Below are 27,128 nucleotides of genomic sequence, written 5' to 3'. Positions count from 1 at the left end.
AGAGTGGTTCTTGGCCCATGTGAGAAATGCTATATTTCTCTCAAATCATTTTCATCTGATTCAGGAAAAGTGCTAACAGTTTTCTATTGCTGTGAAACAAATTTCCAAAAACTTAGCAGTTTAAAACAATACCCACTTATTATTTCAGTTTCCATGGGTTAGGATTCTGGCATAGTTGAGCTGGGTCTTCTTCTTAGGGGGTCACAGTCTGAAATTAAGGTGTTGGCTGGGCTGCATTCATCTGGAGACTCAACTAAGGAAGGATCTACTTCTTAGCTCCCTCCATTTGTTGACAAATTTGTTTCATTGTGGTTGTGGAATTCATGGCAGCTTGCTTCGTCAAGACCAGCAAGGGAGAGAGTCTGCTACTTCAAATCTGTCACCTCCAAACCTGTCTTTAAAGGACTCACTTGATTAGTCAGACCCACCCAGAATAATCTGCCATTTGATTAGCTCCAAATCAAATAATTAGGGACCTTAATTATATCTGTAAACTCCCTTTGCCTTCGCCTTTGTCATATAATGTAATATAAGCACAGGAGTAATAAAAGTGATAGACCTTTGTCCTTTGCCATATTCTGTTGGTTAGAAGCAGGTGACAGGTCCTGTTTACACTAAGGAGAGAATATTACACAGTTATGAATACCAGGGAGTTGGAATCCTGGGGACCATCCTAGGGCATGTCTTCCTCAGATGGTTATGTCTCTCCTGAAATTTCTTTTTTTTCTTTTATTCTTTCATATATATATATATATATATGTATTTCAGACAGTCTTGCTCTGCTGCCCAGGCTGGAGTGCAGTGTCACAATCTCGGCTCACTACAACCTCCACCCCCGGAGTTCAAATGATTCTCCTGCCTCAGCCTCCTGAGTAGCTGGGATTACAAGCATGTGCTACCACGCCTGGCTAATTTTTGTATTTTTAGTAGAGATGGGATTTTGCCATGTTGGCCAGGCTGTTCTCAATTCCTGGCCTCAAGTGATCCACCCCCCTTGGCCTCCCAAAGTGTTGGGATTACAGGCATGAGCCACTGCACCCAGCCCTCTCCTGAAATTTCTTAAATCAAATCGTCATGGGCATTTTGGGAGTACATGTAGCCTTGGCCTTGACTGACGGGCTCTGTGTCCGTTGGCTTTTGCTGAATAGCCAACAACCACAGGGCCTAAGTAGAATTCAACAACTTATTGCTTATGCATCTGGAGTCAACTGAGTGTCAACTAGGAAGCCCTGCTGATCTTGGCTCCCTCACATGGCAGACTGATAACTGTGGCAACCTGACTGCTGCACATCTCTCTCATCCTCCTACGATACAGCTCAAGTCTGCTCTCCCTCTGATTGCAGAGATGAAGGAGTAAGGGCAGGCCCAATTACACACATTCTTTTTAAGCCCCTGTCTGTGTCACATTAGCTAACATGAGGTTTGTCAAAGAAGTCCCCTGGGTGAGCCCAGAGTGAGGATGCAAAGACCTGCAAAATTACAAGGAAGGAGCAAGGAATTGGGGCCAAAAGGCCCTAGCTCAATACCAGAGCTTCACCTCATCCCCAAAATGAAAGGAAGATATTTATTGCTTGAAACTTAGGGTTTCTCACTTGGCTAAACTGTGACCAACTTGATTTCTGTGCTATTTGCATCAAAAATAATACCAAACATGATGCATTAACAGAATAGATGATGCAAAAAGGTCATGCATAAAAAAATTCAACAAGAGCAAAACTACTGAGTATAATGAACTCAGAACTTTTTGTTGGGTGATTCCAGAGATGTTTTGTTCCCAGAAACCAGTTGCCATAAGAAAAGAAATGCAAATGGCTTTAGTGAAGATTACCAGCCTTTAATGCATAGATGCCAGAAAGGCCCATTCTCCCAGGATGGAAGAAAAACAGTGAAACTGCTGGTGCTGACCAAACTGGGATACTCTCACCGGGTTGTTTGTATCAGGATGTGTTCCTCCCTTGATGCCCATTAAACCAGAATAGTGAAGTCCTAATGCCTACAGGATCAATTTGCGACAAAGAAAGAATTCATTCAGATAAAAAGCTAACCAAGATGCAAACATTTTCAAATTATTTTCTTCTTAAATATTTTTCACATTTGTAGTGACCAAGGGAGACCTGGATTTCAATCTTGACTTTGGACCTCACTAGCTCTGCAGTCTTGAGCAAATTATTTAATGTCCTCCAAATCCGTTTCCTCATCTGTAAGAAGGGATAGTGTTTTAACTTCACATGGTTGAGATAATAAAAGTAAACACCTTAGTCTTGTATTTGCCACAGTAGTAGCACATAGATATTCAAAGTTATTATTCCCACAAAAATACGGACTGTACTCGCCCCATAATTGCATTTTAAAAGAAAGACCAATTTTGCAATTTTCCAGGATTATCTACATGATAGCTTTTTACACAATCATTATGTGAAAGGCTTTCCTTGAATGTTGTTAAATAATCTGTCCTATTATTTGGAGAAGTATCCTTTGCAGATGTTGTATTGCGTGACAAGATCTAATGGTAAATCTCTACTGAAAATGAGAAGATACAGTGCTCAAAACCTGGCTGTAGCTCCTTATGTCACTAGAAAATCTTTTACTGTCTCTAGGTCATGGTTCCTTCACTCATCCTAATAAATTGTAGTTAATTGCCTTCAACTGGCGTTAGTGAAGGAGACTTAGATAATATCTATGGAGCTTTTTCAATCTTACGAAAAGGCCTTCACTAATGAAATACATACATTCAAATGCAAAAGTAATGACATTAATTTTTATTTTTAATTTTTATTAATAGAGTTATGACTATAGATGTTAATGAATTGCTTATCAATAACTAGATATTTATTTAATTTTATAACGTTTGCCACGTTTTTTCTAAAACTACTTTTGATGCTTCATTTTAAATCTTAAATTGGGTCCTTTCCCCAGCAGCCTATTCTTAGCAGAAATCAAAAGCTGCATTTTTTTCAAGCCTTAATGGCTAAGTAGTTATCTGCTTTTAATTTATTGTAGTCACTTAGAAAACATTCATGAAAGTTATTAAACATATACTATTTTTACAGAGGAGAAGGAAAGGAATGTTCACTTCTGTCCAGTCTGTTGGAAGAGACAAAGGATGTTAGAAACCAGTGTGCAGCCTCTCCTAAGACTGTCCACATCATGTGACATTTTTACACGTAATTTTTTGTGGCAAGATGACAGTTGCCATACAAGGCTCTGAAATCCCAGATGTAATTAAGATCTTATAATGAGCCACATTATGTAGGGAAATACTTCTAACCCATTGTGAATGAAAAAAAATGTATAAAATCAAAAAACTCAATTAGGTTTCATTGTGGACAAATTATTTTCCAAGCTCCATTGTTATTTTAAACTGAGTCGGAGGAGGTGAATGTTGGAACACCCTCAAAGATGATTGAAAATGAGTTTGGAGAAAAGTGAAGTTTCAATCAGGATGGTTGTGTGGGTGTTTCATAAAGAGATGAATAAAACCTGGTCAAGAGTCCTAACACAGTGGGGTGTCAAGGCAGAGAAGTCTTGCTTAAGCAAACTCAGTGCCATATGCAAGAAGTTAGGTGGTGCTGGCGTAAGACCAACACTGGTAATGGTGCACTCCAAGTCACCCCACTTACTCCAGCCCCAAAAGAAAATTGTCAATGTTGCTTTCCTGGCATTTTTAATCAACTTCTCAATTATTATCTTGGCAATAATAATAACATAAAGGTAAACCTAAACAGTAATAGTTGTTAGTATTCATGAAAGTAGATTGTCCCAGTATACAGCTAACCAATGAAATTTTACTACTTCATAAACATTTTGTTCTTTTAATTTTCAAGGAAAAAAATAGGGACTTCTTCAAAATAATTAGGATAGTCAGAGTCCCTTTTTGTTTGGAAAAGGTTTCTGAAACATAAAATCTTTGTTGGGTTAAGACTTTGGATTTTAGGCCAAGTTACAGTTTTCAGCAATTTCAGACATCTGCTTTATGATGTTGCTGAAAGCGTTCCCCCACCACATTAAACCCAGCTTTTGGGTTGTACAGTGATGTAAAGTTTATTGAAACATTTTTACACTTGCTTTCTTTGACCACAATAGTCATTTTATTGTAACATATTCAATTAAACAAGAACAGTATAAAAGCAGTGAAATTGATACGATTCTCATTTGAATCTACTGAACGCCTTAATTGTTCTCATTTGTGGCTGACTGCCATTGACAAAGATCTAGGAATATGAGTACACTATCCTACATAATAGAAAAGCTAATTTTTTGTTTTATTACTATTGTAATAATATTAAGTACCTAAAGAGAGTTATAGGCCTCTTGGGGCCCAGAACTCAGAGTTCAAAATGACCCTTCTTTGATTGGATCAAAATCTAATATTTGGCTGTGGCATTATCCAGAAGTATGGAGTTTATTATAGCTATGTTCAAGGAAAAGGTAAGGTGAAGGAAGATCAGAAGGGATATATAGTAAGGAGATTCCCATGTTACTAAACTATTTGTGGATGTTTTCCTGCATCTTATACAAATGAGAATTGGTAGGAAAACAGAGGGCTAAGAATTAGAGAAAATAAATTTGGGGAGGAGGGATGGATTGTGCCTCTTATTGCTCTGCTGAATCTCCAAATATAAACACACACACACTCAAACCCTTCTATGAGTCCTAAATTACATTCTTGCTTCAAGCTGGCTTTTTCAAATCTGGCAGTCCACTGGCAAAAATGTTTGCAGGTAGAAAAAAAAAAAAAAGAGGCAACAGAAAATTCACAAGACCAAATATATATGTGTGTGTGTGTGTGTGTGTGTGTATCTCTTTAGATATATACATACATATATATATATATATATATATATATATATATATATGTATATATTTAATTCACTGATGTGTACTTGAAAATACTATGCACCCAAGATGGAAATCATATAAGGTGAATTTTCACAATTGGCAAAATACTTTCAAGTTTTTTTCAACTGTGACAATACCATGAATAATTTTTAACTCAAAAGATGGAGAAAGTATTCAGTAAGATTCAAAGACAGGCTTCGGGAGCCTGTGACTACCTTGAAATTCTATGCAAATATTTGTGGTTTGGTGTGTATATGCATTTGTGAATTTCTTTCTACAGAAAGATTTTATTAGATTATCAAAGAGCTGAGACCAAAAAAAGATTAAGAGACTGCTTCTTGAGAATCTGGTAAAGTGTAAGTTGCCTCAAGATCAAAGGAACTAACCCTTTGACTTGCAAATCAATTGGAAGAGGAGTGGGGTGGTGGCTTTGGAGTCCTCTGGAAGTGGAGGGGGCCCAACCCTCTCCCAGGGACCACTGAAGGAAATTCAACAGTCAGGAAACTTCTTGACAGCCTGGTCACCAGGGGTTTGGAAAAAGGTTCTATTGGAGTGGAGATTGATGGGTGGAAAAAGGAGAGAGGGGAGTTGGACCTGATACCAAAGAGATGTTTTCAGCCATCAACCAGCTGCAAAACAAAATGGGCTTCCTTTTCCTACATATTCTTCCAAGCGTCATAAATCCTCGGTCTGCTCCCCAACCCACATCCTGCAGGATGCAGCCAGAGCAACAGCCCCACTCCACTCTGAAACCAGTCATCCTAGGGATGCAGCTGGTCAAAAATCCCTGTGGATGCTTTCCCAAGATCTGCACCGGACCCTGAGCTGCCCAGAGGTGTTGCTGCTCCAGAGTTCTCTTAGGAATAGGTCTCCTACATCAGTTAGTTACAGCCACACTAATACAGGATCAGAAACCATCCTGATGATCATTTCTTAGCTTCCCTGTTGGAGGTCGGTTGGGGTTGGCTGATCTCTGCTTGGTTCACTCCTGCACTGGCTGGGTGTTGGCTGCATGGTAAAGCTGTTCCCTGTCTCATCCTGTTGGGATAAACAGAGTATCCTAGGAATATTTTCTCCAGAGCAGCGGCAGACACAAAAGGTCAACAGAAACCCTCAAGGTTTTGTCATGCCTACTCTTGCAACTAGCACGTTGTCATTTCAGCCTCATCCTATTGACCAAAGCAAGTCACTTGACCAAATTCAAAGCCACGTGACAGGGAAATATATTGCACCTCTTTAGAAGGAGCACCTGCAAAGTCATTTGGGCCCGGATATACAGGGCAGGGAGAATTTTGGAGGCAAAAATGCAATCTGCCACATCTATGTTAGTGAAGTCAGTTTTTCATACATGACTACCAGGATAAAGCACTTCACTTACCAACTCTATTCAAATAAATGGAAATTATTCAACCTAAAATTATGTAATCATTGCTCCCCTTGTGCCAAAGAACTGCACCATGTCTGATTGGCTTTGCAGGTCTGTGTAATTCGGCTGATAGCTGGATGATAGTACCCAACATCAAGCAGAACCACTACACGGTGCACGGTCTGCAGAGCGGCACCAAGTACATCTTCATGGTCAAGGCTATCAACCAGGCGGGCAGCCGCAGCAGTGAGCCCGGGAAGTTGAAGACAAACAGTAAGTGCTGTGAACTCAACAGAGCTGTCATGTCTTATCTGCTCTTCTTTCAGCTGCCTCTGTCCCCCTTTCTTTTCCTTTTCTCTGTCTTGGGTATCATTGACAGCCCCCGAAAACAAGTAAAAAGCCAGTGTGGAATAATGGAATTTGCATCAGATACCTCTAGGTTCCAAAACTGATTCTATTCCTTCACAGCCGTGAGGCCATTACTCTCTCTGCACTTGAGTCTTCTCATTTTTTAAATAAATATTCCTGGAGGCATTCTTGTGAGAAGTAGAAGATGTATATATAAGACCTGACACACAGTAGGGGCTCTGTAAATGGTGAATAGTGTTAGTTGTCATAGCAGAATAGCCAACTAATCACTCTTCAGAAATTCTTTCTTTTATTCTAGAAAACAGTCGGAGTCTGTGGTTCTCAATCAGGGACATTTCTTCCTCCCCCTCCACCCCACCCTACCAGGACATTTAGTAATATCTGGAAGAGGTTTTTAGTTGTCACATCTGGGGTAGATGCTACTGGCATGTGGTGAGTAGAGGCCAGGGATGATGGGAAACATCCCCAATACACAGGACAGTGCGTGTCACAGAGAATGATCTGGCCTATGTGTGTCTCATGATACTGTCATCTCCCTCTCTCTGTCTCTGTCCACATGTGTTTTGTTTTATCCTCTCTTCTTTCTTTACATCTTTTTGATCTAGGAATATTATGTTATGTAACATGGTGTTTATTTGCATAAGACCTCCCAAGAGAAAGCAAATTGGAGTATGTTGGTATGGCGCCATGTTGTGAGGTTGCCAGGCAGTCAACAGGAACAATTAAGTGCTTTTCAAGGGGAACCCTCATTTAACCTATATCCTTATTTCTCAGTGCAAGAGTTGTATCCTAGAGGAATGTGTTGGATCCTAGAGGAAGAACAAGGGATGTAAAGAGCGCACTGAATTAAGAATGAGAAAACTGTGGCTTTCCCACTTGGTACCCCTATAGCTATATGACTAGTTTCTTCATATTTTTAAATAGACTTTTTATTTTGGAATAGCTGTAGATTTATAGAAAATCCATAGATAATACAGAGAGTTCTGTACACCCTTAACCCAGTTCGCCCAAATATTAACATCTTATGTAACCTTGGTACAGTTATCATAACTAAGAAATTAACATTGATGCATTACTCGTAACTAAACTCCAGACTTTATTCAGATTTTAGCAGCTTTCCACTAATGTTCTTTTCCTATTCCAAGACCCAATCCAGGATCCCACAATGCATTTAGCGTTCCTTCACTTTTAAAATGGGAATATTTTAACAACTTGAGGGTTGTTATGAGTTGTCAAAAAGACCATCTCAAAGTAATTCTAAGTACATAAGAAAATATAACATGATGATATGTTTCTTTACAGTCATACAACAAATGGTACAATACCTGTGCACACTTAGATCAGCATTATTTGATTTGCATTCGAACATGTAAATATTTGTTCCTTCAAAAGATATGTTTGAGCACCAAGTGTGTTTGGGATGCTGTGCAAGATGCCAAGGATATTATGAATATCTTCAACTCCCTAAGGTGTGCTTCTCTCAAAAAGGTCATAGACTATTGGGGAATAAAGCACATTAATCCTAATTAATACTCAATGTGTGAAATCTCTGACTGGAATAACCATGAGAGGTTCTAAGTTGACAAAGCCAGGGTGCCCCAGCACAACCTTGAGAGGCTTTCCAAGATAGGTTAGGAGCAGGGGATGTGAGGACACAGTGTTCTATGCAAAAGGAAGAGCATAGGCAAAAGCCCGGAGACAAGGAGAATATATTTATGGAACAGAAAATTGATCCGTGTGATTAAAGTGTGTCTTAGGTTGGGAGGATAGGTGAGCCAGGAAGCTGGAGACAAGAACAGATGTGAAAGCCTCCTGGGCCACACCAGGGAGTTTCTTTGTATACCAATGATTGGTGGAGAGATTGAAGAGTTTAAATAAAACAGGCAGGATGAAAATGTCCATGAAATAAAGCTCTCTTGCACTATGATGTGGTGAGTGGATTACAAGGAAGGAAGACTGGCTGCTGGGCACAGTATCAAAAGATTATTGAAAGAGTTGTGCATATAAGTAAACAACGGCCTGAATATGAGTCGTGTCCCATACAAATATTATAATGAATTGAATTATTTAGTAAAGTAAGCTATTAATCTCTTTCTTGAACTAATTTGTCTTCACTGAAGCAAAAGCCTTGAATTTGGGCAGAGTAGGTAGTGGTTTATTTGGGAAACACATCTGAGGCACAGGCAGAATTTGCTCACCAAGATTGCATGATTCTGCTCCACACATGGGTGGGTGAGGGTGTGAGCCAAGGCAGGCAGGATGTTTGAGGCAGTATCTCACCATCACAAGGCCGGTCTTTCCAATGGCTCTGACATTCTGATATATCTCACTGGAAGGAGGCCTAGCAGAACTTGGCCTTCATTGTAAATGATGGGCGCTATTAAGGAATTTCTTCCTGCTCTGCCCATTAGTATTGTATCATTTTTAATCCATATTCTACCTTCCACCTTTAAAAGTTGAAATATTTTAAGGAAAACTCTCTTCATACTCTTCTTGTCTTAGTTCCTAGTTTATCTCTGATAGTCGCTAGCATGATCATTCCTAAGGACTTTTTTTTACAAGTCAAAATTTAAAGTACACATGTAATCCAGTAGATCTTACGGCCTCTGAGAATGTCCAATCCCTGCTCAGCACTTGAGGGTTTTCTCTGCTCCCCCTTTAAAGCTTTTCTTTTCTTTTTTATTGTTATTTTTTTGAGACAGTGTCTTGCCCTGTTGCCCAGGCTGGAGTGCAGTGGCACAATCTCGGCTCATTGCAACCTCTGCCTCCCGGGTTCAAGTGATACTCATGCCTCAGCCTCCCGAGTACCTGGAATTACAGGTGTCTGCCACCACACCCAGCTAATTTTTGTATTTTTAGTAGAGATGGGGTTTTACCATGTTGGCCAAGCTGGTCTTGAACTCCTGACCTCAGGTGATCCAGCTGCCTTGGCCTCTCAAAGTGCAGGCATTACAGGCATGAGCCACCAGCCCAGCCTAAGCTTTTCTTTGATATGTACAGAAATAGATTTCTAAAACAAAAGCCAGCTAACTATAGCTCAAGGGCCAAATCTGGCTGCCTGATTTTGTAAATAAGGTTTTATTAGCATATAGCCACGCCCATTCATTTACCTGTTGTCTGTGGCTGCCTCCTCACTATAGCAGAAGAGTTGAATAGTCACAAAAGAGACCACATGGCCTGGCCTGCATAGCCAAAAATATTTACTGTCAGGCCCTTTGCAGAAAAAGTATGCTGGTCCCTGACCTAAAAAGAAAGGATTTTAGAGATGCTGGTGTTGTGTTTGTATCCAAGAGGCAACTGGAAATCCTTTGGCCTACCCACACGTGACAACACACTGTCCTATACTCACTCACTGGGTCAGTTTCTCGCCCAGCATCGTGTATTGCCACAGTTGAATTTACCAAACCTTTTCCTGTGATTGATTGTCTGAGAGCTGTATACTGGGCAGAAGGAACCTGCCAACTGCAACAGTGGCTGTGGAGTTTGGACACCATGGCATTTGCATCAGGTTGTAACTCATTTCCTGCCTTTAAATGCCTTGTACCCAATGCAGTGTTGAATGACAAGGCAGTACTCCAAACCAATATTGAATTGTCAAGTAACAACTATGACAAAATGTCCAGGTGTGACTCTGCCAAGATTTTTTAATACTTAAATCTTTTTTTTTTTTTTTTTTTTTGAGAAGGAGTCTTGCTCTGTCGCCCAGGCTGGAGTGCAGTGGCGCAATCTCGGCTCACTGAATACCTAAATCTTTAACATACAAATATGAGTAATGAAATAGAGAAGGCCTTATTATATATAAATAATTTCATGAGTAGAAAACCCAGGCATTACTATCACATTTTTTCCTAATTTTGTGGACTGAAAATTGTATTCTCATCCTAAATTCCTAAGAGTAATGCTTTAATTTTTAATAATCTCAGAATAATATAAACTTCTAGAATATTCTGTATGTTAAGACCTAAGATCTTGATTTGTTTGGTTTCTGGTCTGAAGTATATTGAGCATGAATGCATCTTATGCTGGAATAGAACACTGCAGTGGTTGAAAATGGAGTCTTCACTCATTCCTCCTTTTCAGGATGCTATCCAGCCAGTATGTACCTTTCACTCGCGTCCATGTGAAGAGACCACCAAACAGGCTTTGTGTGAGCAACATGGCTGTTTATTTCACCTGGGTGCAGGTGGGCTGAGTCCGAAAAGAGAGTCAGCGAAGGGAGATAGGGGTGGGGCTGTTTTATAGGATTTGGGTAGGTAAAGGAAAATTACAGTCAAAGGGGGGTTGTTCTCTGGCAGGCAGAGTGGGGGTCGTGAGGTGCTCAGTGGGGGAGCTTTTTGAGCCAGGATGAGCCAGGAGAAGGAATTTCACAAGACAATGTCATCAGTTAAGGCAGGAACAGGCCATTTTCACTTCTTTTGTGGTGGCATGTCATCAGTTAAGGCAGAAACTGGCCATCTGGATGTGTACATGCAGGTCACAGGGGATGCTATGATGGCTTAGCTTGGGCTCAGAGGCCTGACATTCCTGTCTTCTTATATTACTAAGAAAAATAAAACAAAATAATGGTAAAGTGTTGGGATGGCGAAAATTTTGGGGGATGGTATGGCGAGAGAATGGGCGATGTTTCTCAGGGCTGCTTCTAGCGGGATTAGGGGCAGCGTGGGAACCTAGAGTGGAGAGATTAAACTGAAGGAAGATTTTGTGGTAAGGGATGATATTGCGGGGTTGTTTGTTAGAAGAAACATTTGTCATTTAGAATTATTGGTGATGGCCTGGATACAGTTTTGTATGAATTGAAAAACTAAACGGAATAAGAGAAGGAGAAAAACAGGTTTAAAGGTCTAAGAATTGGGACGACTCAGGACGTCTGATTAGAGAGTGCCTAAGGAGATTCAGCATAGTCCTGCCAGCAAAAATTATTTATTTACTTCAAGAATTAAGAGTGGCAGTTTGGGGATAGCACCAGGAGATATCAGCTGTGCTGGCTTGGAGAAACAGTGTAAACCGGCAGTGTAAACAAGAGCAGGGCATGTATGAGTAGTTGAGAATGCTGAATAGGAGTATGACTAGACAGAAGATAGTAGGGATGACAAGTTTTTTGGGGGCACAGTCTAAGTTGGTCTGGTGTCTGGAATGAGACTGGGGCCTAATAAAAAGGAGTGTCTATACAGGAGCTCAAATGGGCTGTGCCTCGTAGCATTCTGAGGACAGGTCGGACCTCTGAGAAGTGAAAGTGGTAAAAGTATTGTCCTTTTTAAGTTGGTGGCTGAGCTTGGTGAGGTGTGTTTTTAAAAGACCTTTAGTCTGTTCTACTTTTCCTGAAGACAGAGGACCGTAAGGGATATAAAGGTTTCACTGAATACTAAGAGCCTGAAAAACTGCCTGGCTGATTTGACTAATAAAGGCTGCTCTGTTATCAGACTGTATAGAGGTGGGAAGGCTAAACTGAGGAATTATGTCTGACAGAAGGGAAGAAATGACTGCAGTGGCCATCTCAGACCCTGTAGGAAAGGCCTGTACCTATCCAGTGAAAGTGTCTACCTAGACTAAGAGGTATTTTAGTTTCCTGACACGGGGCATGTTGAGTAAAGCTCATTTGCCAGTCCTGGGTGGGGGCAAATCCTCGAGCTTGATGTGTAGGGAAGGGAGGGGGCCTGAAAAATCCCTGAGGAGTAGTAGAATAGCAGATGGAACACTGAGAAATTATTTCCTTGAGGCTAGATTTCCACGATGGAAAGGAAATGAAAGGTTCTAAGAGGCGGGCTAGTGGCTTGTACTATAGCATAGCCTGTCTTTGCTGGTGTGTGGCAATTAGGCCTGGTGGAACTGCCATCAGTAAATCAATCAAGCGTGATCAGGGTGAGGAACAGGAAAGAAGGAAATATGGTGAAATGGGGTGAATGTCAGGTGGATCAGAGAGATACAGTCTTGGGGGTCAGGTGTGGTATCAGGAATAATGTGGGAGGCCAGATTGAGGTCCGGGCCAGGAACAATGGTAATTGTGGGACTTAACAAAGAGTGAGTACAGCTGAAGGAGCTGGGGAGCAGAAAGTATATGCGTCAGGTATGAAGAAGAAAATAACTTTGGAAGTTATGAGAAATGTAGAGAGTGAGTTGAGCATAGTTTGTGATTTTTAGGGCCTCTAAAAGTATTAAAGCAGCGGCAGCCACCGCACGGAGACATGAGGGCTAGGCTAAAACAGTAAGGTCAAGTTGTTTGGACAGAAAGGCTACAGGGTGCAGTCCTGGCTCTTGTGTAAGAATTCTGACCACACTAACCATGCCTAGGAAGGAAAGGAGTTGTTTTGTAAGGGATTGAGGTTTGGAAGATTAATCAAACACGATCAGCAGGGAGAGCACGTGTGTTTTTATGAGAATTATGCTGAGATAGGTAACAGATGAGGATGAAATTTGGGCTTGACTAAAGTAATGGGGGCTGTCTGTGAAGCCTTGTGGCAGTACAGCCCAGGTAATTTGCTGAGCCTAATGGGTGTCAGGGTCAGTCTAAGTGAAAGAGAGGCTGGGATGACGGGTGCAAAGGAATAGTAAAGTTCATGCGCGTCCGTGTGAAGAGAGCACCAAACAGGCTTTGTGTGAGCAACATGGCTGTTTATTTCACCTGGGTGCAGGTGGGCTGAGTCCGAAAAGAGAGTCAGCAAAGGGTGGTGGATTATCTTTCTTTAGTTCTTATGGGTTTGGGGATAAGCGGTGGAGTTGGAGCAATGTTTTGGGGGCAGGGGGTGGATCTCACAAAGTACATTCTCAGGGGTGGGGAGATTACAAAGTACATTGATCAGTTAGGGTGGGGCAGAAACAAATCACAATGGTGGAATGTCATCAGTTAAGGCTATTTTTACTTCTTTTGTCGATCTTCAGTTACTTCAGGCCATCTGGATGTGTACGCGCAAGTCACAGGGGATACAATGGCTTGGCTTGGGCTCAGAGGCCTGACAGTAAAGAAAGCATGTTTGAGATCCAGAACAGAATAATGGGTAGTAGAGGGAGGTATTGAGGATAGGGGAGTATATGGGTTTGGCACCACGGAGTGGATAGGAAAAACAATTTGGTTGATAAGGCACAGATTCTGAACTAACTTGTAAGCCTTGTCTGGTTTTAGGACAGGTAAAATGGGGGAATGGTAAGGAGAGTTTATAGGCTTTAAAAGGCCATGCTGTAGCAGGCGAGTGATAACAGGCTTTAATCCTTTCAAAGCATGCTGTGGGATGGGATATTGGCATTGAGCAGGGTAAGGGTGATTAGGTTTTAATGGGATGGTAATGGGCATGTGATCGGTTGCCAGGGAAGGAGTAGAGATGTCCCATACTTGTGGGTTAAGGTGGGGGGATACGAGAGGAAGACGCGAAGGAGGCTTTGGGTTGGGGAGAAGGGTGGTAATGAGATATGGCTGTAGTCCAGGAATAGTCAGGGAAGCAGATAATTTGGTTAAAATATCTTGGCCTAATAAGGGAACTGGGCAAGTGGGGATAACTAAAAAAGAGTGCTTAAAAGAGTAATGTCTAAGTTGGCACTAGAGTTGAGGAGTTTTAAGAGGTTTAGAAGCCTGGCCGTCAATACCCACAACAGTTATGGAGGCAAAGGGAAACAGGCCCTTGAAAAGAAGGTAATGTGGAGTGGGTAGCCTCCGTATTGATTAAGGGGACGGACTTACCTTCCACTGTGTGAGTTACCCAAAGCTTGGCATCCGTGTTGGTCTAGGGGGCTTCCGAGGTGATTGGGCAGCGTCAGTCTTCAGCTGCTAAGCCAAGAAGTTCTGGGAAGGAGTCAGAGAGCCTTGGGCCAGAGTTCCAGGGACTCTGGGAGTGGCTGCCAGGTGAGTTGGACAGTCCAATTTCCAGTGGGGTCCCGCACAGATGGGACGAGGCTTAGGAGGAATCCTGGGCTGCAGGCATTCCTTGGCCTGGTGGCCAGATTTCTGGCACTTGTAGCAAGCTCCTGGGGGAGGAGGTTCTGGAGGAAAGCCTGGCTGCTGCGGTTCAGGCATTTGGAAGTTCTTGTGTGCTGGAGATGTGGCTGGGGTTTGTCTCACAGTGGAGGCAAGGAATTGCAACTTTTTTCTATTATTGTACACCTTGAAGGCGAGGTTAATTAAATCCTGTTGGGGGTTTGAGGGCCGGAATTATTTAATTTTTGGAGTTTTATTTAATGTCAGGAGCAGATTGGGTAATAAAATGTATATTGAGAATAAGACGGCCTTTTGACCTTTTAGGGTCTACAGCTGTAAAGCGTCTCAGGGTTGCTGCTGAGCAAGCCATGAACTGGGCTGGGTTTTTATATTTGATGAAAAAGAGCCTAAACACTATCTGATTTGGGATAAAGAAAAAGGAGCATTAACCTTGACCATGCCTTTAGCTCCAGCCACCTTTCTAAGAGTAAATTGCTGGGCAGGTGGGGGAGGGCTAGTCATGGAAGGAAACTGTAAGCTGGACCAGGTGTGAGGAGGAGCAGTGATAAAAGGATTATAGGGTGGAGGAGTGGAGGCTGAGGAAGAGTTGGGACCTAGCTCAGCCTGGGGAGGAGGGGAGAGGTCAGATGGGTCTGTAGAAAAGGAAGATTAGAAAGACTCAGCAACACTTGGGGTTGGGACTGAGGGGACAGGTGGGAGGGAAAGAAGATTTGGGATAAGTTGCATTGGGAAGAGAGACTAGAGAGGGACCGATGTGTAAAAGAATGCCTGGATATCAGGCACCTCAGACCATTTGCCCTTTTTATGACAAGAATTATTTAGATTTTGTAGGATGGAAAAATTGAAAGTGCCGTTTTCTGGCTATTTGGAACTACTGTCAAGTTTGTATTGGGGTCAAGCGGCATTGCAGAAGAAAATAAGATGCTTAGATTTTAGGTCAGGTGAGAGTTGAGAGGTTTTAAGTTCTTAAGAACAGAGGCTAAGGGAGGAGGAGGAATGGAAGGTGGAAGCTTGCCCATAGTGAAGGAGGCAAGCCCAGAGAAAAGAGTAGAGACACGGAGAAGGGGTGGGGAGGGGGTTCTTGCCCTCCAGAAAAGCAAAGAAGGGGTTGGGGCACAGAAATAAGGGATTGGGGGTTCTTGCCCCCTAGAAAAGCCGGGAAGGAGAAGGGGTTGAGGGGTACTTGCCCCTCCCCCAGAAAAGCAGAGAAGGGGTAGAGACACGGAGAGAAGGGGTTGGGGTACTTGCCCCTCCCCCAGAAAAGCAGAGAAGGGGTAGAGACACGGAGAGAAGGGGTTGGGGTACTTGCCCCTCCCCCAGAAAAGCGGGACTTGCGGCTAAGGGTGAAGGACCAAGGCAGGTGTCCCTGCATGGTCCGACACCTTTGAAACATGGGTGAATAATCAGAGAGGTGTCCCTGCAATGATTAAACACCAAGGGAAGGCTGCCTTCCCAGTCCGTGACTGGCACCAGAGTTTTGGGTCCACGGATAAAATGTGTCTCCTTTGTCTCTACCAGAAAATGAAAGGAATTGAAATTAAGAGAAGGGAGAGATTGAAGTGTGGCACCAAGATTGAAAGGAGAAAGAGGTTGAGGGATAGTGAGGGAGGTTGAAGAAGAGAGTAAAAAGAGGCCACTTACCGGATTTGAAATTGGTGATATGTTTCTTGGGCTGGTCAGTCTGAGGACCTGAGGTTGTAGGTGGATCTTTGTCACGGAGCAAAGAGCAGGAGGTCAGGGGATTGATCTCCCAAGGGAAGTCCCCCGATCCGAGTCACGGCACCAAATTTCACTCGCATCCATGTGAAGAGACCACCAAACAGGCTTTGTGTGAGCCACATGGCTGTCTATTTCACCTGGGTGCAGGTGGGCTGAGTCTGAAAAGAGAGTCAGCGAAGGGAGATAGGGGTGGAGCTGTTTTATAGGGTTTGGGTAGGTAAAGGAAAATTACAGTCAAAGGGGGGTTGTTCTCTGGCTGGCAGAGTGGAGGTCGCGAGGTGCTCAGTGGGGGAGCTTTTTGAGCCAGGAGAAGGAATTTCACAAGACAATGTCATCAGTTAAGGCAGGAACAGGCCATTTTCACTTCTTTTGTGGTGGAATGTCATCAGTTAAGGCAGGAACCAGCCATCTGGATGTGTACATGCAGGTCACATGGGATGATATGATGGCTTAGCTTGGGCTCAGAGGCCTGACAGTACCTGTGCTGCTTGTGTACACCTGGAATCCATGAAGCTAGCTCACACTGTGTTTTCTGGCTAAGCCTTGTCCATGCTGTTGTTGAATAGTTGGCATGCCACCACTGGATCCCTACCTTATGAAAGCTTATGAAGGCAGGAACATGTTCTTATTCACTCTTACTGTGTACTATACTATACACAGAGTTGCTGCTCTCTATTGTCTTTTGAATATTATGAAAACTTTGCAAGCAAATGTCTTTGAAAGTTGCTTGTAACGTTTAAATTACTATTAAAATATAAGATACCACTTTGTGATAGGAGGCATGACTCAGGGAGGGCTGGCTTGTTCCTGTCTTTTAAATCTGATTTTGAAAATATGCTATTGGTTATGATAAAATAAACAATCCTCTTCCTCTTCCTTTTTCTGTTTTGTCAACTTGTTTTCAGGCCAACCATTTAAACTGGATCCCAAATCTGCTCATCGAAAACTGAAGGTGTCCCATGATAACTTGACAGTAGAACGTGATGAGTCATCATCCAAGAAGAGTCACACACCTGAACGCTTCACCAGCCAGGGGAGCTATGGAGTAGCTGGAAATGTGTTTATTGATAGTGGCCGGCATTATTGGGAAGTGGTCATAAGTGGAAGCACATGGTAGGCAACTTATATCTATTGTCCTGCAGTTATAAAAAGGCACATCTCACTCTGTACTTAGAGAGTCAACCCATACTGAAATGCATCTTAAAGAATAAAGTGCAGAAAAGTTGTATTAGTCAGCTATTGCTAGGATAATGCTGCATAACAAACACCCCCAAACAACCACCATATATTACTAATAACCACATCTGTGGGTTCTCTGTTCAAGATTATAGAGCTCTGGTCATTGGAAGAGCTATACCGTGCTAACACTGCTCTTTCATGTCATGAAACATGGGTCGGCAAACCACAGCCCATGAGCCAAACCTGGCCTGCTACCTGGTTTTGCAAATAAAGTTTTATGGGAATACAGCCAGGTCCATTTTTTTACATATAGTCCATGGCTGCCTTTGAGCCACAACAGCAGAGTCGAGTAGTTAATAGAGAATCATATGGTCTACGAAGCCAAAAATATTTACTTTCTGGTCCTTTCAAGAAAAAGTTTGCCATTCCCTACTTTAAAACGTCACTCTTCATCATTATACAAAACTAATTTCCGTTGCCTTGTATGTTTTATGGTTCTAGACTGGGCCAATTAGTGCAAATAGCTAAGGGCTGAATGGTGGGGGTGAAGCAGTGATCATAGGCTGGGAATAATTTCAAAAGGCCTGTTAGATCCAGCCCAGTGACTTTAGCCCACTGAGTTCTCTATGAATAAGGGCAAAGGTCAGGACACAATTACATTGGAATTAGTTAACCTCACAAAGTTAACCTTGCCTAATCCACAGCCACAAACTGCACCCCTTTGACCGTCTGTCTCACAAATGCCTGCTTGCTATTGATCAAAAAGGGAGCTGTTTTATTTTTATTTAACAAGCCCTTATATGGTGCAAGTATGTGCCAGGCACTAGTCTAAGCATTTTACAGATGTCAACTCATTTATTCAGCCTCACATCCCTACAAAGGTAGGTGCTAATATTATCCACTTTACGGATGAGGTGACTGAGGTATATGCTGAAGATCACAGAGTTACAAAGCTCACAGGTGGCAGAGTCAGCAAGTCCGCAGTCAAGGGTCAGGCTCTTAACCAGCAGTCCACAAACATTATCTGTAAAGGGCCAGAGATTCAATATTTCTGGTTTTGCACGCCAAATGATTTTTGTCACTAATACTCGACTCTTCTGTTGTAGTGGGAAAGCAGCCACAGACAACACCTACACAAATGAACATGGCTGCGTTCCAATAAAACTTCATTTATAAAAACAGGCAGAGGGCCAGAGTTGGCCCCTGGGTAGTAGTTTGCTGTTCCCTGCTCTTAACCACCATGCTCTGCTGCTATTCACAAAAGGGTGGTATATTTTTGAAATGCTATAATTACTCTCTAGGGTTTATGATAGTGTACTTAATGAGTGATAGCTGAATCCTTGCTTTAAAAAATAAAATCAACATTCAAAATTGCATAGCCTGAAGATGGTGAGTATAACAGTGTTTCTTTCAATATAAGCATGATAAAACACTTATTTATATATTAAAAAACCTTTCAATTCAAACCTATGCAAATAATGTGACATGTCTGAGTCCCTTATATTGCAGGTAGAAATTAGCCAAAAATCTAAGAAGTGAATCGTAAGCTTACCGTCTCTCCCAATAATGGTACATACTATATTGGTTGGGCGAGTAGGTTTTCCTTTGTTGTTATCCTCATAATTCTCTTTGCCTAGAAGCTTTTTCTGTTCCAACATCCTGCCAGAGGATGGAGGACAAATCCTTCACCCCACTAGGCTCTGGGCTAGATTGGCGTTTGCAATGTTTAGCTGCAGTGGGGCAAAATTAAAGCACAAAGGAAAACACAATGGATGCAGGTACAAAAAAGCAAATGTTTCTAGTTAATTAATGTGCTGTATTAATCTGGGATAGAATCCAGGGTCTAAATGATTATTACTCTATTAATAATTATTTATGATAAATGAAACCTGATCATTATGATCTCATTGCCATTGATGAATAATTTGCAAAATTCCATCAGACCACTTCAGTTATATAAACACAGATCAGCATTACCTTGAAAACACCCTCCAGATGTCAAAACTAACTCATGAGGGGGAAAAGAAATTCTAAAATTAATTGCTACACAATTAATCTTTACAAACCTGACTGTGTCAATTTCAGAAAAATCTTCATGTAGAAAGTCACTTTACATTTCCTGGGGGGTATTAGCAAGGAAGGGGCACCCCCTACGATTAAATGCCTGTGACATCTTGATTTGCAACAGCTAATGACATATATTTGCTTATGAAATATAGTCTGGACTTTAAATTGATGTGTACATTATGATCTGTGCAATGGGGCATGTTAACATTGCTCTGAGAGACATAATTTTTATACTTTGAATTCTCCGTGTCTCACTGCGTAACTTAATGGAACATTACATTCTGCCTGCACCTTTCAAGCTCAATGGAAATATGTACCTAGTTTCACAGATTAATGATACTATAATGGTATTTTCCTTTGCTTAATGGACTATACACTTAGTTATTTTCTTACTCTCTAATGCCAATGTGCACTTGGTGTTTTATGAAATGGTGTTAACTAAACGAGTAATAACAGGTTCATGCAAAGATTATTAGACCAGAAGGGGTGGGGGCAGCATACAACTCTGGATTTTGCTCCCAATTTTAATCTTCTGTTTCTATTTGCCACATGTAGTCAGCCATACCTGCCACAGCTATTTCATAGGGTTCAGTTAAGGTTCAAATGGGAAATAAACATCAAAGTAATAAAAAATAAAAATGCTGTGCCACAACAAGAAGGAAACAATACAGATATGGTGATTTTGTGATGCAAATGCAGGTTCCAAATTGTCTGAAAAATGGAAATGGTATTCACTGGGGTATACAGAACATTTTGGGGGGTGGGAGATACTGACAATTGCAAAATGAAAACCTTTCCAAAATGTATGTATTAGTCTGTTTTCATGCTGCTGATAAAGGCATAACCAAGACCGGGCAATTTGCAAAAGAGGTTTATAATGGACTTACAGTTCCATGTGGCTGGGAAAGCCCTCAATCATGGCAGAAGGCAAGGAGGAACAAGTCACGTCTTTCTTACATGGATGGCAGCAGGCAAAAAGAGAGCTTGTGCAGGGAAACTCCCCCTTTTTAAAACCATCAGATCTTGTGAGACTTATTCAGTACCACGAGAACAACACTGAAAGGACCTGCCCCCATGATTCAATTTCCTCCCACCGGGTCCCTCCCACAACATGTGGGAATTCGAGATGAGATTTGCTGGGGACACAGCCAAACCATATCATCAGTGTATCAAATGAACAGATGACATTTGAGACCCCTGATGCACTCCACAGAAGAAGGGAGCCAGAAGCTTACAGGACCCTGGAAGGGCTGGGGCATGAAGTCAGGGAGTCTGCTGCCCTAGTTCACGGAGTCATGATGAACTGTAGCTGCTGCAAAGTTGCCCACAGCACAAGGCAGGTGTACTCAGGCGCTCATCTAGAAGCTTCCACCAACTGCACGTCTACTGTCTGCCATCAGGAAAGAGTGTTTCCCCGCCTCTAAGCACTTCTGGATCTTGTGCAAAGGCACCACAATAGCAGAGCCTGACCCAGACTCCTACAGGATAGGAGATTCTGGGAAATGCAACTTGGATTCTCCTCATAAGCAGGAGAGGATGGACGCGAGGGAAGAGAGGATGCAACATTGATGACAGACAGGCCTGCACACTGGGCTTGGCAGATTATCAATTCCATCCTTCTTTTGGATTTAGTGATGGCATGTTATGTTAATTTTCTTTTTAAACACACCACTCTTAAAGTGATTGTATTTTAAGTCCAGTATGATTTTTTTAAAGAATGTCATTTTATTAAAGACCCATGAAACTTTTCTCTCTGCATTGGGTAAGGTACCATATGTTAATATCCAATTAGACTGGTTTCTGCTGTAACATATTAAAAGTTCAACTGTGAGTCATTTACTCTTTATTAAGAGTGATGGGTTTTGTTTATCTTAATAACTAACTGAAATACGATGAATATTACAGAGGCATGCCTCAGAGGGGTAAAAAGAGATTAAGAAGCTTAGAACAGTGTAGAAAGCATTCTTTGGATTTTTTTGAGCAGCGAGAGAACATTTAGAGTAACCAGAAGATCCGTCTGCTCAAACACGTTCAGAATTTTTTTTCAGTATAGTAGGAAATATAATCAGAAAGGCTCTTGGCAGTGATGAACTGCACAATTTCTGGTTACGGATGGCATTGTAGAATGTAGTTCATGTTTGTGGGTTTTGAGTCATCCTAAGTTCAAATTCTGATTCTGGTACTTATTGTTAGTATGTGCCATCAGGCAATAATAATAAAATAGCAGTTACTGAATATTACATGCCAGGTCCTGTGCCTAGGACTTAACATGTATTCTCTCCTTTACTCCTTAAAATAACACTGCAAGACGGAGACTATCATTGTCCCTGTGGTATACATGAGAAAACTGGGGCTGAGTAATGACAAAGGACTTATCCCTGCAAATGGGAATCATCTTCTGTGCTTGCCCTTGGCAAAGTGCATTCAGAATCAGAAAATGACAGACATGGTGTTAAGTGAAAAATTAAAAGAAGGTCAAAAGGAGAAGTCTAGGGTTGTGCTGTCCAGTATGGTAGCTATGAGCCACATGCAGCTATTTAAATTATTTAACTTAATGAAAATTAAATAAATTTAAAGTTCAGTTCCTCAGTCTCACCAGCCACAACTAAAGTTCCCGGTAGCCATATGTGGCTTGTGGTTATCATATCGAGAAGAGCAGAACATCTCAATCATTGAAGAAAATTCTTTTGGTCAGCACTGGTCTAGCGAATACATCGTGTAGATTTTTGTAAGAGTGAAAAAAAGAGCAAAACGCAAAGTTCAAATTCTCTGTAGTGTTTGAGCTGAAAACAGAAATGTGGGTAAGTATGACGCTTCTTTCCACCCACTATATGTTTGGGAGGGAAGGAGATGAACACAGATGTTGGGGTTCTTGCCAAGCTTTCACTTAAAGAAAATGAACGGGGACAACAAATGATCATGTTTTTATAACCCCTGAGGACCACAGAACAGATTTAACGTGCATGTGCAACATGGCTCATTGTTTTTGTTGTTGCTGTTTTGTTTCTGCAGGTATGCCATTGGTCTTGCTTATAAATCAGCCCCGAAGCATGAATGGATTGGGAAGAACTCTGCTTCCTGGGCGCTCTGCCGCTGCAACAATAACTGGGTGGTGAGACACAATAGCAAGGAAATCCCCATTGAGCCTGCCCCCCACCTCCGGCGCGTGGGGATCCTGCTGGACTATGATAACGGCTCTATCGCCTTTTATGATGCTTTGAACTCTATCCACCTCTACACCTTCGACGTCGCATTTGCGCAGCCTGTTTGCCCCACCTTCACCGTGTGGAACAAGTGTATGACGATTATCACTGGGCTTCCTATCCCAGACCATTTGGACTGCACAGAGCAGCTGCCGTGAGCACCTGGCCACATGGAGCTGCTTTCTGGGGAACAATAAGGTTCAGGCCACTATTTAGGGGACTGAGAAAGCACAGGCTTCATGAGTGTAATGAAATCTCACCAAAAGTGTCCAGAAATCGGCTCAGATAGGGCTCAAAACAAGAGATTCCTCTCCTTTTACTGTGTCTTGTATTAAGTACGGGCTTTAATAATTTCTTTAATTTTTTTGTATTTAGAGGAAAATCTATAGATTATTTATAAGAGAAACATAATCAGGATTACAACTTTTAGGAAGTACTTGGTTTTGCACATTAAGAGGCCCATAAGTTTATCAGCTATTTACAACTATTTCATCACAATCTATGGGCTTGCAAAAAAAAACAAAAAACACTTTCGTAGTTTTGTATGTTATTCACCTTCTTACCTAATATCTCATAATGATCCCATGGTAGGTCTTTTCACCTCGATGGTGCATAACAGGATGTGTTTGAACCTAGTAGGGGAGAAAACGGGCTTTCTTACTCTGGTTTAATTTGAAGTGTTTTAATAGTGATGTCGAAAAGTTGTATCAGATCAACTAAAATGGAGAGCAAGACAGACAGAGAATGAAAAGAATTGATTTTGGACCTCGGACCTTGCCGTGGCTAAATCTTTCCCTTCTGATAGCTGATGGGATAATGTTGGAAAGAAAGGTTCTGAATCCTTTTGGCCACATTTTGCCCTGTTTCTCTCAGGGTTAAGGGTTCTGAAGAACATTAAGAATGAGATTGCAATTGAAAATAGTCATTTTGAATCCTATTGATTATTCAAAAATGCAGGCTGATTTGTCTTTTATCAGAGGTAGGATTCTGTTTTATGGTATAGAATCTACTTTATCCTTCCTTTTAATAGTTCCTTTAGACCTGTGAAATTTCTTCACACATTTAATAGTTCTCCTATTTCCCCCTCCCCCATATCAATTTTCCTTTTGTCTCTGGGGCTGAGTAAATAAACATGTTCTGTCACAAATAGCAGCACCACTTTGGATTGATTTTGCTCTCCAGGACATCAGCACATGACCCTGATCACCACTACCACATCCAAACATAAGTCACTGAAAAACACTTAATATTTATGAGTCGGTAATGACAAGGGACATTGTATAAAGTACTATTTACTAGATACATGCCTCAAAAGTTATTATAAACAGACCTTTATTAAACACATCTTGAAAGATGCAGAAGTCCCTCTATAGTCTAGTATAGTTTACAATAGAGTTGTAAGACCAAAAAAAAAAAAAATTCAAACTTGTTATTCAGGAACCTGCTTATAAAATGTCAGCTGGGATTCTTTGCATGCCAATCTGATGCGTTGGAATGGTCCATGAATTAAGGCTTTCTTGAGCAGTTCTTGGACCAGAACTCTGGCATTGGTTCTAGTTTGATGAAGGGCATGACCTCTATAAATGGTTTCAATTGCTAAAATATTTACCTGGGATACTGGGTCAGCCATTTTGACTGAACAGACTAGTGGATTTAGACATTGTTTTTAGTTATTTTGTTTTTAGCCAAATCAACCAACTGCCTCCCTGAAATAAGTCAATGAACTCATTGTTTCAGCATCACGTGGCCAAAGCTCATGTGATTGCAAATCTGGATTTCAAGGGAGGCCAAGCCAGCTTCCTGGGTCCTTCCATCCTCTTCCCTAGCAGACACTCTCCTTTTTCTTAACAGATAGATTCTATATATTTACTATATTATTTATACCCAGATGAATATTTTGATAGATACCTAAGACAATTTCACATCTAAAAGATGGACACCTCAATGGAAAAAACAATCTTTCTCTGGAAACCTTATAGGTTTTTCTTTTTATTACAATATAAAAGCAATGTGTGTTTGCCTTCTCTGAATAAACTGAAAGGGTTGTCTCAGTAATTTTTACACACATTTTGGGTAACTGGATAATGGATATTTTAATGCACTTTGTACACTAACAGGTTCTAAATAAAAGGGTCTAAAACTCAGCTTCTGAGTTTTTAAAATCATGGTCTCCAGGTACCAATAAATGCTACAGTTTGCCTTATGATGTTAACATAAAACACTTACTTAGTAGAAGGACAATATTTCCATGAAAATAATGTTTTTCAATATTAAGAAGTTACTACTCAAATTTTCACAGTAAGCCATTTAGGGTATGTTTTGGCTATTTTTATAAGGACATGAGAGATTATGTCATAATTTTGTTGTGGAAGTCTCACTCTTGGCTAACTTAAAAGCATTGTGGATAGTAGCAGTTACTAGTTCCAGGTTGTCATATTTACAGGAAAATATGTATATGGTGAAAGGCCACCGTGTTTAATTACTATAATGATGTAGAAAAGATTCCCGTGTGAATTTTTTTTGAAAGTCTAAAAAATGTATGCTGTAAAAATTTGCTGCAGTGTAATTTTGCATTCTCTTTAAACTGATTGAGGTCACAGTATTTTATTATTTGAGGTCCTCACCACAAGAAACACTGCGATACAGGGGCAAAAGAGATGGCAGTGCCAATTAAATTAATACAACAAAATCAATGCAGCACCAACCAAGACTGCCAGGTCTGGTGTCATGGGTATGCCCAGAGCCCAGGAGTTCAGAAGGGCCCTAAGCTCTGCTGTTGCTGTCTTGAAATTCTTAATAATTTTTGAACAAGGGGCCTGCATTTCCACTTTGCACTGGGCCTTGCAAATTATGTAGCGAGTGCTCATAAAAGAACTCAGAAACATGGTACCTCTCTTCCTGGTGGATACGAATAAAGAAATCTGGATCCAAAGTTGAAAGTTGCTGGCGGTATCATTCAAGTAGGACTCTAAATGGTGGATTAAGATGAGGGCGGGCCTGGGTGAAGATTCTTTCCAGCTTTAAAAGAAAGTGACTTCAAAAACTGACTGCATTGACGATGGTTTCTGCTGGAGGAAAAGAAACAGCTTGAATACAGACAGGCTTTTTTATTACGGTACTGCTATATTGACCTTAAACTTGCTGAGGAACTGAACTAACGTCCTCCAGTGACCGTGGAATTCCATCTCAGCTCCAGGAACATGCAGATGATACCTGCAAAGAGACACGCATATATGCTGGCATACATGTGCATTTGGTGTTGGGAAGTTGACCATCTGGTCTACCTTAATAGAATGGTAAAAAGCACACCAAGACTGATGGGGGCAGGAGGATGTTTTTGAAAACAGCGCTTCTCAACCAGGGCTCGATTTTGCCCCCCAGGAGACATTTGGCAATGCAATGGCAACTTTTGGTTGTCGCAGCCGGGGAAGGGAAGCTACCAGCATCTAGTGCCTAGAGGTCATGGACGCCGTTAAACATCCTACAGTGCAAGCGCAGCCCCCGACCACAAAGAGTTGTCATGCTCAAATATCAACAGTGCTGCAGTGTAGAAACTTGATCGCTGGTTTTCTTTTAATGCAAAACTCTCATAAAAACCTTTCACTTTTCTGTCATTGATTGATTATATGCTTGATACACCCAAAAAGAAAAGGGGAGGGGCACCAATTCACCTACACTCCGGTGGCTCCTTCACCTTTAAAAATATTTATAAAATAGTTACAAAAATCTGATATCTGAAAAGCAATCCAAGCCTGTGTAAATGGGAATCACTGATAAATATCATCATCTGTATGAGCTTGGCTTGGACATGAAAAATTGATTATCTTTATGTCACTCCTTGCCCCTAGACAAATTCAATGCCCGGTACTTAAGTCACACTGCCAAGCCCTTGGCCCTGCCTATTGTCTTGATTGCTGTTGCTTTCTGGTTCAAAATAAAATCATTTTTGTGGCACCAAGACCCTCTGTCTCTGCCTGTCTCTGTTGCCTTTTCATCATTTTGTGTTTTTGCAGTTATGATGTTGACAAATATTTATTCAACATCTACCGTTTATTCATACTACTTCATGACATATAATTCATTTTCTTTTACTGTCTCTCATCCACCATTTGCCTTTCCCTATTCAAAACACAATTCTTTTACAACACTCAAAATATTTTCCAGGGAATTTTTAAAACACAATAAAAGAAAGCCTGTATAGAAGTGGAAACCCAGAACAAGGTTTGCTTGATTTCAAGTCTTATAGATGGGGTGAGGAAGAGAAGAGCAATGATTATTTGAACAGAGCACTGGGAGTCTTTACAGTGTGATCTAGGACAATCCTAGCAATTGGTCCATACATATATCCCCAACCCCATCCCATGGGCCTGACTGTCTCTCACTAGATATGCAAGCCTTTGGTCTTCGTCAGCGCTATGCAAAGTGTGGTCCAGGAATCTGCAGCGTCTGCATCACCTGCGAG

General features: G+C 41.4%; 1 protein-coding gene across 4 annotated transcripts in view; it reads left to right on the top strand.

Annotated features, from left to right (window-relative positions):
- The window catches only part of MID1 (midline 1), a 240,413-nt gene extending 213,787 nt beyond the window's left edge, over positions 1–26,626 (top strand). For all 4 annotated transcript variants that reach the window (XM_003261004.3, XM_003261008.3, XM_003261005.3 and 1 more), the window contains exons 8-10: positions 6,317–6,478; positions 17,123–17,330; positions 22,476–26,626. In XM_003261004.3, coding sequence (XP_003261052.1) covers positions 6,317–6,478; positions 17,123–17,330; positions 22,476–22,824 — 719 coding nt within the window. In that variant the 3' untranslated portion in view covers positions 22,825–26,626. The remainder of the gene's footprint in view (positions 1–6,316; positions 6,479–17,122; positions 17,331–22,475) is intronic.
- The last annotated feature ends 502 nt before the right edge of the window (positions 26,627–27,128 follow it).

Source organism: Nomascus leucogenys, chromosome X (assembly GCF_006542625.1).
Source record: "Nomascus leucogenys isolate Asia chromosome X, Asia_NLE_v1, whole genome shotgun sequence".
NCBI classification, from domain to species: Eukaryota; Metazoa; Chordata; class Mammalia; order Primates; family Hylobatidae; genus Nomascus; species Nomascus leucogenys.
The sequence above is the reverse complement of the archived record's forward strand: the minus strand, read 5'-3'. Positions and strand labels throughout refer to the sequence as shown.